Below are 11,850 nucleotides of genomic sequence, written 5' to 3'. Positions count from 1 at the left end.
TAGCCTTCCTTCTCTGTTTCAAAAGCCGACCGACCCCTCTCGCCCCTGACAACCTAATTTGTTGACAGCTTTGACATTATACCTTGAGTATATATACTCTTACTACACTACACATCCAAGCGTCTTCAATATACTTTTGAACTTGTCTGTCGCTTACCTAGGCAATTCCTAGATGAGTGGGGAATATCCCAAAGGGACGCTAGCCGATGTGTTTTTGAATGATTGTAATCCCTATTATAAATTTACAACGGTCTTTCATAACTGTTATGAGTAGAACAGTTTTATTAGGGGCGAGAGGAGGTCGGCTTTTGAAATAGAGAAGGCTATAATTGGTGTGGTTTGTTGGCTCGATTGAATGGAATTCTACGGCCAAACAGTGCAATGAATTAGAACGATTACAGTGAGGTATCCAAGTACGATAATGTACCTGTATATAAAGGGCGTCTCGTCGGATTTCGTATCCCTCTTCACTTAAACATAGGTCTTTTTCACTCTAGACAAAACGATGGCTACGGGGGACAAGATACTTGATATAGCATTCTGTGTGTGTTGCGTTTGTGTCGTAAGGCTTTTCGTCTTCTTGGAATCGAGTAGATATCTTTGCTGATACCTTTCCAATTCACCTCAAGGTGTTTTCAAGTCAGTTTAGGGTGTTTCTGACTCAATTTAGGGTGTTTTGGTGTTGGTGACTAGCCGTGCTGGACGATCAAATGTAATTCTATCATGTTTTGTATGTACATTGTCCAGATAGTCCCCGTGGTTACTCGCTAGGGATAGTTACAAGGAACTTATAAATAACACTCCTGATATGGACTGCTTGTGCCTCAAAGAACAACCCTGCAATTGATGCAAAAGCAAGTGTAATTATTCCTGTGTAAAGCGTGATGCAGAAGGAAGAATTAGGAAGAGTGGAAGCCACGCACAGATGGATTAATGTAATCCATCTGGGCGACCCACTTTCCTTATCTTATCGCCTGGGTCTGCGCTGCAGCCGAGGCGGCAGTGCAGTCCCGGCGCCCCACATCTACGACTCAATTGCTGTCTTTGGTGTAATACTCTACATACATGAAAATGGACCGTATCAACTCCAAATATTTATACTATACGTGAAGAAATCTCCGCTTACAGATCTAGCTCCTTGAAGCCTCGAGTACGAACAATTCCTAGTATTCTATTATGGGGTGCTAAACCTTTGTACCAAAAAAAAAAAAAAAGAAAGAAAAAAAAAAGGACTAGTTTCCGTCAAGTTGACCTGGCTGCGCAGGCAGTTGCCGGTGTCACATTCCTCCTAAAAGTATTCATTACCCATTAGGCTGTGCGAGCTGAAAGTTCTTTGATGTTTACGGGTATAGAAGATTTCAAGAATTTCACTAACGATTTGTGCCAGCATGCCTTAAATAGAAAGAATGTAAGTATCCTCTTAAACGTACCTAGACACGCTCAGGGATAGCTTATTAATAGCCAAATATATATCAAATAGTATACCTTCTCCTTAGACTCACTTCTCTAAAAGTCTCTAATCCTTCCCTGATTACATTCTCAATTCATTTAGGCCGCCGATTCTAAGAAATCTTACTTCAAAAGGTCCTTCACACTCTTACATCCTCAACCATCACCATTTCGTATCCCAACCTAGCGTGCCGCACTGCGTGGTGCCTCCGGGGGGCGGGCATCCAGCCAAAACACGACCAAAAATCCAAAACGCCAAACCAACATCTTCTAGATCTGGTTGCCGAATGCACAACGGTTATTATCGCGATGGATTTTCACGTTCTGAGCGGTCTTATATATATACCCGCATGTTGGGCAAAAAAACTTTGGTGTAGCCGGGGGCGGCCGTCCCTCCGCGACGGCCACCCGTACCGCGTGAATATGAGATTTTCTTCAATGAGCATTTATTTGCACGTGGATGTTCCATCCCGGCATCTCGGGACACAATTCACACAAAAATATTTGTGATTGAGCTGGAATAGCCGGCATGTCCGGGTGGTGCTTGCTTATGTGTTTTTTTAGATCCGGAAGGGGAAAGGCGAATAAGAAAAGAAAACGAAGAACAAAAGAAAAGAACGAAAGAACATGTCCCAGTTTGCAACGCAGTCTGCTTCTCCTTTGCCCCGAAATCTCACCAGGTATCTTCATCTGGCATACAGTAGTCTTCACCCTGCAGTCTCTTTTGATCATCATAACCTCTTCCCGTACTGTAGCCCTGTCCAGGTAATCTTTGCGTCCCATCACCAGATCCTGTAGTTGCGCGCAATCCACCTCAAGTACCATCTACTTGAGAGGCCCCCCAGCCAGGTAAACCTTCGCTTGGTAGGTAGGTAGTTCCCTCCTCACCTCAGATGGTATTCTTGCTGGCGAATGCCGCCGCCTTGGACCCCTCCCACCCCTTGTGAGTCATCAGCCGCTTGCTATATTGCTTGCAACTGGCTGGACATGCTTCCTTCGGATTGATGATGCCTTCCTTGGTAAGAGGCTTCCTCAGGTGAAGTTTCCAGTGTTCATTTGCCCCCCTGCGCAAGTGCACCTCGAGGGCAAAATCATATGATGGCTCTGATGAGATCCACCCACACAGGTAAATACTGAAGCGGATCCAAGATCGGTGCTACTTCGTCTAGATCTTCACTTTGCAAATCCGCCCACGAGACATTGTCGATCAGGCTCTCATCCGTCGCTTCATGAACCCATAATGAACCTTGCTCGTCATATAGCCAATCCCAGTGTTCCGCCGGTATTGTATCAAATGCGAAACCTCCGTGCTCCATCAGTACCCAATACACTTCTCGATGATCTTGGGAGCCTCCTTTATGAGCCAGCTCAAACAAGGTCTGCGAATCGAAAGTGGCAGTGTCCGTCTCGGCCCCATACCGAAGTAGGACCTTCACACATCCCACCGCCCCCTTGGAGATAGCGTGTTCCAGATATTTGCGACCATAAGAGTCCGTTTCCTCGACGTAGGCACAATAACGGCACAGCGTCTCAACCATACTTTGATCAGCGGCGTTCAAAGCAACCTCCAGTGGTGTCTGATCGCGTCCATTCCTCTCTTCAGTTTTAGCCCCCTTCTCCAGGAGCTTATTGACCCAGTATTCCTCTGCCCCTCTTACAGCCAGACAGAGCAGAGTTTCATCGTCGTCCTCTCGATTCCTGATATCAGGACACTCTTCGACGAGCACTCGAGCAACATCCGTGTGACCCAAAAACTCCGCCCAAGCTAAGGGCTTTAGCAATCCATGTTTGTCCTGAGGCTCGATAGTCGCACCGTTGTTGAGAAGGAACTTGACGAGAGAAGCGCGCCCATTGAAAACCGCGCAGAACAGCGCGGTCTCTCTTCGCTCATTTACCGCATTGATCCTAACACCCTTTTGAAGAAATAGCTCGGCCAGATGGGAGTTCCCAATCGCCGCTGCCATCATCAGCATAGTATATCCGTTAACATCTTTTGCGAAAGCGTCGGCCCCCTTGTCGACAAGTAGCTCAACAAGATGAACATTCCTTCTGTATGCTGCCATTAACAATGGCGTATACCCATTTGACTCCGCAGCCTCGATATTAGCACCATTTTCTAGAAGTAGCGCGACGAGATGAGCATTCCCTCTGTACGCTGCCATTAATAATGGCGTATACCCATTTGACTCCGCAGCCTCGATATTAGCACCATTTTCTAGAAGTAGCTCGACGAGATGAGCAATCTCTCCGTAAACTGCATTCCCTAGGTATACTGCTTTTAACAATGGCGTATACCCTTTTAAATCCACAGCATCGATATTGGCACCTTTCGCCAGGAGAAGCTGAACCATATCGCTTTGCTCCTTATGAACTGCCACTAACAGTCCATGTGGAGTTTCCTCACGGTTGTTCCGAGCCTCAATATCGGCACCTTTCTCCAGGAGAAGCTTAACCATATCGCTTTTCTTCCCACGAATCGCCAGTAGTAGTGGAGTGTGTCCGTCGTTGTCCCGAGCCTCAGTGTTAGCACCACAGCTTAACAGGATCCCAGCGATACGGCAATGACCAGATATTGCGGCCAATGCTAACGGGGTATGGCCATTGGAGTCCTGAGACTCAATGTCCACAGCTATCCGGGCTGAGATCGAGATGCACTCCTTAGCCAAGTCATGGCTCTCTGCTTTGAGGCCGTAATCAAGGGACTCGACCCGGGCAATATCAACTGGAGAATCTCCGGAGATGTTGAGATCCACACCATTCTCTGTTCCAAGAAACATTTCGACAAGTTGTTCATGTCCGATTTTGACAGCTTCATGGAGCGCGGACGACTTATTTTTTCCAAGCGTTCGATTTGGATCGGCTCCAGTCTTCCACAAAATCATTGCTGTCCCCATGTGACTTTTGTGAGCTGCAGCAAACAGGGGTGTGACTTTGTCACTGTCCCACCAACTGATTTCACCCAAACTCTCCGGGTTAGCACCCCTTTGTACTAGGAAATCGACAAGTTGCTCGTGGCCACGACTAGCTGCTATGACCAGCAAAGGGCAATCTCCCTTAGAATTTGCGATCTCAGCTCCTTTCTTGAGCAGATCTTCAACCATCGACACATCAACCTCGAATTCGCCGTATGTAGCTTCGCAAATGGCTTCAAGAACCGGGGTTCCACCCAGTACGCGAACTTGCGCTCCCTTGCAAAGGAGAATCCGGGCCATAGTCATGTCTCCATCTTCCAAGGCCATGTAGAGTGGTGTCTTTTGCTTATATAGGGCGTTCAGATCCTCACTTCTTTCGGGAAGTGCTTCTGCAGCTCTATGCAGGCCATGCATCACAGCCCAGTGAAATGCCGATTGGGTTGTCCACTTGTCGCTTTCATATTCCTCCCAGTCCTCAAACAACCAACCATACTTAGCTAACCCAACTTCCGAAGCCTGAGCTGCAGCTTTCATGGCCTCTTTACACTGCAAGAATCCAAGAAGAAGCTCGGAGGCCTCGGAGCAGAAGTGAGCATGCTTGGCCCAGTACTTTGCAGCATACAGATAAAGCGAGTTTCTTGAGATCCGCTCAATATACTGGTCTTTGAAAGTGCAAGGCCCGCTTCTGAAGATAGAGAACATCAGGTATGTCACACAAATGTCCGTAATCGCAACATGTGGGTTTGCGTATAGGGGTGGTTTGAAGTGTCGCCGCTCCAAGTATTCTTGCGTAGTGTAATGGACCAGGCGGACTTCTTGGGTTTTATCGTCAACGATTGCCAGTCCAGCGCAAATTGACACATCCAGGCTGACAACGAGATTGTCTTCATCTAACTCGGTGCGGCCAACCTCAACAGCAAGGGCATGTCTGAGTTCTTCTGTCGAAAGAGGTCGTTTTGCGTGCGTGACCCAGAGAAGAATTTGCATTGCACGGTCCCGAAAGCCTCGTTCTTGCTTGTCGATTCGCGCCATGGTTTCGCCATAGGCTTTGTAGAGTCGTTCCTCTACCGAAAGCTTCTTTGGTGCATTGTCCTGATGCTGCATACCTTGCAATACATCACGCACTTCTTTGGGGGTAGACTTGTCTCTGAGTGAGTCCATATATAACTGCGCCAAAAGGAACCTGGGGTAAAGTAATTAGCATGATGTTAGACGTAAGGCCATAATGAAAACTCACATTCCCCGGGCGGCTTGTGATATTGTATCTTTCACCTCTTGCTGGAGAACCTCGTTGGCACGGAGCGGTGATGATACTGGCATTTTTGAAAAGCGGCCGTCCACGTATCTCCCCAGGTCATCCTGGTTAGCAGATATTTCTACTTTGGCGGCATCGTCGAAAAATTGGTTAATGTCTGTGAGAAGTGGTCTTGAAGTGATGAATAGCTTAAGATTTGAGGAAGACTGTACAAGATTTCGAAGTCCGTCCACAAAAGCATTTCGATGGTCTTCATCATCGATCAATTCGTCAAGTGCGTCGACAACAACATAGACTCGAGTAAAGTGCTTGATGACGTCCTTCAATGCCCGAGTTACTTCCTGAAGAGATGGTCTGGTGGACTTGGATGTGTATTTCGCATGCAGTGCTCCAACACCAGGCGACAAATATTCCTTTGAGAGGCACAACTGCTTTGTGAGACTGGAAAGAAGTTCGAGAGCTGTTTGTTCGCCCTGGCGTCTGTAATCACAGTATATATAAGCAGCCTCGGTTTCGCCGGCTAGAGAATGGGAAATATTCGTTAAATCTTCGATGACGATGGAAGACAGTATTGTTTTCCCCGCCCCTGGGATGCCTTGACAGAACAGTACTTTCCGGTCCTCATCTCTCCATGTGTGGTACTCGGCCGAATTGAGGAACCACGTGCCGGTGCCTCTTTGTTGCTTATCCCGATAAAGGCTGTGTTGTGACCCAAAGTTCATCGGTGTGAGCCAGTCCAGTACGTCCAAATCTTCTCGCCGCTGCAGTCCGCGTTTAAGGTAGTTTACATTCTCCGCCGTCTCCACAACCTTCTGCTTGACTACGAAAGATGTTAGAAGTGAAAGTAAAACTTGAATTATAGGTATAAAGTAATCATGTCTCTGCACGAAAATGTGAAATAGTGGCATTATGAAAGATGCAAGGAGCAATTCAGGAGAGATGGTGCCAATGACTATGCAAGCTTCACCTTCCTGGATTGGTGATGGAGATGTAGTGGAGGATTGGAGTTCGAGCACAGTGGTGGGGGTTACTTTTCAGTATTCAAATCATATCCGCGTGAGTGGGGAAAGAAGGCATATTTAGTCCTGACGAGTATTGAAGCCAAAAACATTCAACAAGAACGGTATAACCGACCTTCTTTGATGATATCGAATGCTGCTCGCTCTCCGTTCACATCCACCGGCCGCACCACGTGTAGAAGCTCCTTAGCATAGGCAGCCGCAACAGCGGCGGCATGTCTCTGCCATCTCTTGTTTTTATGCGAGTCCGCATAATCACAAGTTCCCCGTATGACCAAACATGGGAAGTTGTTCATCAACCCAGCGGCTTCCATCTCTATACAGAGAACACGGCCACCGAATTTAGCGTTAAGCTTATCCCGAGAGAGGGCGTTCTTGATAACTTGATTCCCCGAGACTATCAATCCGTAGTGGATTCGCATCGTCCGTGCCGGTGGCTTTCTCTTGATGATCTGGGCGGAATCACAGAAGCGACAGTCACCATCGTCTTCCTCGTCGTCAAGCACATCAGATTCCACGCCTAAAGTGCAGAACTTATCCGAGTCATCTGGGCTAGGTTGAGCAAGTTGGGTGTGTGGGAGTGATTGCGGTTGCGGCTTCTCGTGTTTCCATGACCAGAGAATTAGGAGTTGAAGAAGGAATTTGAAAATCGAGGAGACTTTGAGTAAGAGTAGCCGCAGGTGAAGCCGTGATTCATCGCTGGGTGTGTGGTGGGGATATTGAGACTGGAATAGTACGTCCTTGAGAGCCTCTGACCTCAGATACCTTGAAGCCATCATCGGCGAGTTGCTCTCTAGCTGTTTAAGAAATTCAGGGATTCGGGATGGCCGCCGCTCATGTTGTGCTTTGAGATTGTTCACCGCTGTCAACAGAATATGAGGTGGCCTGTTCAATGAGCCAGTCCGTTCGAAGGATTCGTCACCCTCTCTTGATCCTTGTATTGTCTTTCCCATGTCCCACTGAACCACGCCAGGATAGTGACTTGACGGTACGGACACAACAACGTCTCCCAGACGGACTTTGGGCGGTATGCCTCCACCAACACCGACCATTAAGCCGAAGCGGATAGAGGGAAATGTAGAGAGCATTCGCTCCACAACGGTGGTTGCTGCAGTTGTGCCAATTTCTCCCATCGGGAGACAAGTGATGACAATGTTGTGTTTCGCAATTGACCCGAGGGTGTATGAATTGGTATCATTAGGTCTTTGCGTGAGAGGACCATGTTCGACGTCGAGCATCGCCGTTGCTGCTGCACCTTCATGGGCGAGTGCGCAGACCCATCCTATGGTGTAATCGCTATGGGACCTGGGGTTGTCGGTTTGTTCGGTCGCCATTTCGTGGAAGGCCGGTCGGCCGGTAGCGGAAGCGTGTTAAAGACGTAAATGAGGGAATAACCAAGAAAGAATACGTTGTGAGGATGGTTGAGGATGTAAGAGCGTGAAGGAGCCTGAACAAAAGACTTCTCAGAATCGGCGGGGTGATGAACTGAGAAAGTAACTGGAAAAGGCTCAGAGACTTCTGGAGAAGTGAGGCTCTAGCAAAAAGGGGTACGTATATCAGCCGATGCACAGCCATCAACAAGCCATCGCCACGCGTAAGCAAATTCAAGTGGATGCATACCTTGAGTGTGTGCTGCTGTCCATTCATCTCCATTCAAGGCAAACCGGCACGAATCGTTGGTGAAGCTGTCAAGTTGCTCTATGGTCGAAAGCATCAAGGAACTTGCAGCTCCCGCAGCCTGATGGCGCCCAAAGTCTGCATCTGCACAGCCATGGCGTCTAGTTCTCATCGGCACTAGACGAGCGGGCAGTGGAGGGTTCCCATTGGATACTGCCGAGGGCTGTGTCGTGGGATGAAGAAGTGAGAATGCCACGATGTAGCGCTGGTAGAGCGAATCATACCAAGCCGAATGCTATGATGATGTAGAGTAGGTTTTGACTTTGACTCGAGTCGTGTATCTTGCATGCTGATGAGCAAAAGTTGGGCAAGGAACGAAGTGGTCAACGAATTTTCATAGAAAAGTTGGAAAAGCCGGCGCTGGTGTGAAGTTGCGAGACAATGGCGATGACGGTGCCTACCTAGCTACCTTATGCAATCTGATCAGCAACTGCCTTAAAGGGTCAGGTACGTACATTCGGAGATTGGGAGTCCTAAATTCAGTTCATACCGCGTTTTTACCCACCCACGGCTTGAAGGAGCGATGAGGAGCTTGGAGCCTTCTCTCCGTATCACTCACAGTAAAGTGAGGACAGCCCACCCCCCAGGCAGGAACATTTGACGAAGAGATGAAGCCCAATAGGAAAGCGCATCTTGAAGTACTGGACTGTAGCGTACCTAAAGGCACCTTCAACCCCGGCCGTGACTGGTACCTGACGCCCCCTTCCCCGCCATTCGTCGTTGGTTGAGAAGGCAAGAGATGTGTAGCAGGGAAATCAACAAGGAGGAAACTTCATTTTAGACTCAAACATCTTCCTTTCCGGCCATTCGCCGAGGAAAGAACTCGTCTATCTGAGACAATGAAAACTCGAAACGGGAGAGGATGGAAATTAGGGGGCTGGAAAAAACTTAGCGGATGATATACCTCTACCTGTTCTTCAAGTGCTCGTTATGTCTTCCTCACACCCATCTAGTAACACAGGATCGATATCAAAGATAAAAGGGCCACCTCCTCATGTGACGACCCGAGTGGTCCTTTGCGAGAAGTCCCGCAATAATGTGAAATGCAAGCGAGCCAGCCCCTCTTCCGAGAAAAGGCGAGTGCCCTGGTATTTTCGTGCCTCCTTCCTCAACCGTCACCTCAGCCGTCCCATCACCCGGCCGTTCACCTATCCATTCCACAAGGCGCACGCTCCACTAGTAACATAAACATGGTCTCGATGTTAACCGTCTTACCGGTTCGACTTTGCTCTCATTTAGGTGAAACAAAACGTCGTGCAGAGGTAGATTGAACCTCTCTTACTCATCGGAAAGCTCTTTCTGTATAAGATCCATAAGGTCTTTGAAGGCAGTAGCGTTGGCCTCGCTCAACTATACGCGGTCCTTGTCAGCAGCTTGAGACTATTTCGGGAAGACGTTCAGACATACCTTGACCTGCACCTGTCTCGGCTCCGTGCCCTCAAACGCCGTAAACAGGACATATGCCGCCTTGAGCTTCTTAGTCACGGCGAACGTCATGGCCGGTACGATGGCCGTGTTGAGAATGACACGGAGGGTGTGGTCTTGGCGCATGACGAGACGGACACTCTTTCGGCCGCCACCGCTGCCAGCCTCTCCGTCACCGCTGTCCTCCACCAGTGCCGAGGCGTCAAAGGAAGTTGCGTCCCAGTTGCCGTTGTGATCTCGCTTGACGCTCGCTTTGGGCACATTGACCTTGAGCATGCCAGCTCCCCTCTCCTTCCAGCCGACACCCTTCTCCATAACGAAGATCTTGGCGCGCACCGCTAGTAGCGTGGCGTCCTCACCCTCGCCGTCATCGACAACGACTGATCATAGGTTAGCATTGCCGCATAGGACAAAGCGACGTAGAAATCCCAGATCATGAAACTTACCCTTGCGCAGCTTCAACTTTTTCTCTTCCTCCGCCGCAGTCCTAGCCTCATCATTCTCACCCTCCTTGTCCTCATTTGTCCCCGCGTCCTCTTTCTCGTTACCGCCCTCCTCGTCACTCTCCTCCGCGTCGCTCTCTGGCGCACCAAAAGGTTTGGCAGGCTTGCTGCTCATCAAAGTCTCACCCGGCTTTCCACCGAAACTTGTAAGCTTGGCTCCACCAAGCGCGCTGCCTCCGAAGCCGCTAGAGAACCCGCCACCAAACACAGAGGCGGAGCTGGCGCTGTTAAAGCCAGCAAATGGCGAAGGTGCCGCAGCGGAGCTGCCGAAGCTAAGTTTGGGCGGCGTGGGAGCCGCTGCTGTGGTGGAAGCGCCGAGAGTGCCAAAGGGAGAGGCAGATCCGGAGCTTGTAGAGCCGAAAAGGCTGGGGGCTGCCGAGGCGCCTAGGGCGCCAAAGGGAGAGGTTGTAGAGCTGGCAAGCTTGGCGAAACCGGACTGGGCAAAGGCGGAGGATGATGTCTGGGGCTTTTCTTCGCTCGTGGGCTTAATCTCTGCCGCTGACTCGGCGGGCTTCGAAGGAATCTCGGTCGTGGTTGTCTCGACGGATACTGAGGAAGTAGTCTCCTGGCGACCACAGGGTTAGTCGAGAGCCCCAAATAGCATGTGTCGGCGAACTGTCCCACCTTTACTCCATCGTCCGACGCGGATGCCTCGTCACGGGCGCGCTTCTTCTCCGGCTCGGACCTGTCTGTCCTACTTTGGGTCGCGGTGGGCTTGGCCTCCTCTGTGGAAGGCTGGTCCCCGGATTGAGCGTCGATGGCGTCCTTGCTCTCTTCAAGCTCGTCGTGTGCTCGCTTCTTCTTGGGAGACGAAACCTGCTCCTTCATTTCGGTGTCCTTATCGTCACCAATTGCAGGCTCTGGGGTGGCCTTCCTTGAGCCGGCTGTAGGGGTGCCATTGTCTGATCCGCTATCTTGGGCTGCGGCGGCGCTTTGCTCGGAGATGGATGTGTGCTTGAGTTCGCGGCGGGCGGCCGTGGTCTCGGCGTCTTCCTTAGCGACTGGCGCGATGACGGGGTCCGCGGTGTCGGTTTGTTGGTTTTGCGTCGGGTCGGCCATGATGTCAGAGGGTCTGATGGATCGCGAGATTGGTGATGTGGTCGTCAAGTGAGGAGGACCAATCGCCAAGCACACGATTGATGCTGTCTCGCGAGATTGGTGTTGCAGAGCGTACTGTACCGGGTGGGCTTGACGCGGGCGGTAGAGATCAGATACAATAGAGTAGCAAGGAACAGAAACGAAAAAGATCTCTGTTCAGTTTCGAAAGAATTTAGCAATAAGTACCAGACAAGAGCAAGAGCAGCGGAAGAAAAGTGGCAGAGACGGAGTTTGGTGCCAAGCGCATCTGAAATCGAACGTCTTCTCGAAAATGGGGTTAACCCAGGCTCAGCGGGGGCGGGTGGGTGGAAGTGGAAGTGGAGATTACCATACTTAGCTACCTAGCATGGACAGGGCGCGGCGGGCAGTTGGGGCCCTCCGCGCGCTTCGCTACAGTGGTTGGTCACAATGTTTAATTCCACAACGGGCAGCTATGGAAGTTGTGACGGGTTCAGATTGCCCGGACTTGCGCAATACAACCGGGCTGGAACCTGACTGGGAGCTCAACCGAC

The 11,850-nt window shown here is 50.0% G+C and overlaps 2 protein-coding genes across 2 annotated transcripts; both read right to left on the bottom strand.

Moving 5' to 3' along the window:
- Window positions 1-2,411: 2,411 nt before the first annotated feature.
- On the bottom strand, window positions 2,412-7,969 carry B0T23DRAFT_407996 (purine and uridine phosphorylase; the record flags this gene model as incomplete). The annotated part of the gene is made up of 9 exons (XM_062839253.1): window positions 2,412-2,480; window positions 2,649-2,695; window positions 2,779-2,828; window positions 2,869-3,042; window positions 3,991-5,544; window positions 5,599-6,202; window positions 6,284-6,436; window positions 6,751-7,126; window positions 7,373-7,969. The coding sequence occupies 9 exons, from the start codon at window positions 7,967-7,969 to the stop codon at window positions 2,412-2,414; spliced, it is 3,624 nt and encodes a 1,207-aa protein (XP_062688672.1).
- A 1,621-nt stretch (window positions 7,970-9,590) lies between these two features.
- B0T23DRAFT_325852 (uncharacterized protein) lies at window positions 9,591-11,299 on the bottom strand (the record flags this gene model as incomplete). The annotated part of the gene is made up of 4 exons (XM_062835529.1): window positions 9,591-9,662; window positions 9,720-10,117; window positions 10,184-10,778; window positions 10,814-11,299. 4 exons carry the CDS (start codon window positions 11,297-11,299, stop codon window positions 9,591-9,593), a joined length of 1,551 nt encoding a protein of 516 aa, XP_062688671.1.
- Between the last annotated feature and the right edge of the window lie 551 nt (window positions 11,300-11,850).

Source organism: Neurospora hispaniola (genome assembly GCF_033458365.1).
Source record: "Neurospora hispaniola strain FGSC 10403 chromosome Unknown B0T23scaffold_9, whole genome shotgun sequence".
In the NCBI taxonomy this organism is placed as follows: Eukaryota; Fungi; Ascomycota; class Sordariomycetes; order Sordariales; family Sordariaceae; genus Neurospora; species Neurospora hispaniola.
The sequence above is the reverse complement of the archived record's forward strand: the minus strand, read 5'-3'. Positions and strand labels throughout refer to the sequence as shown.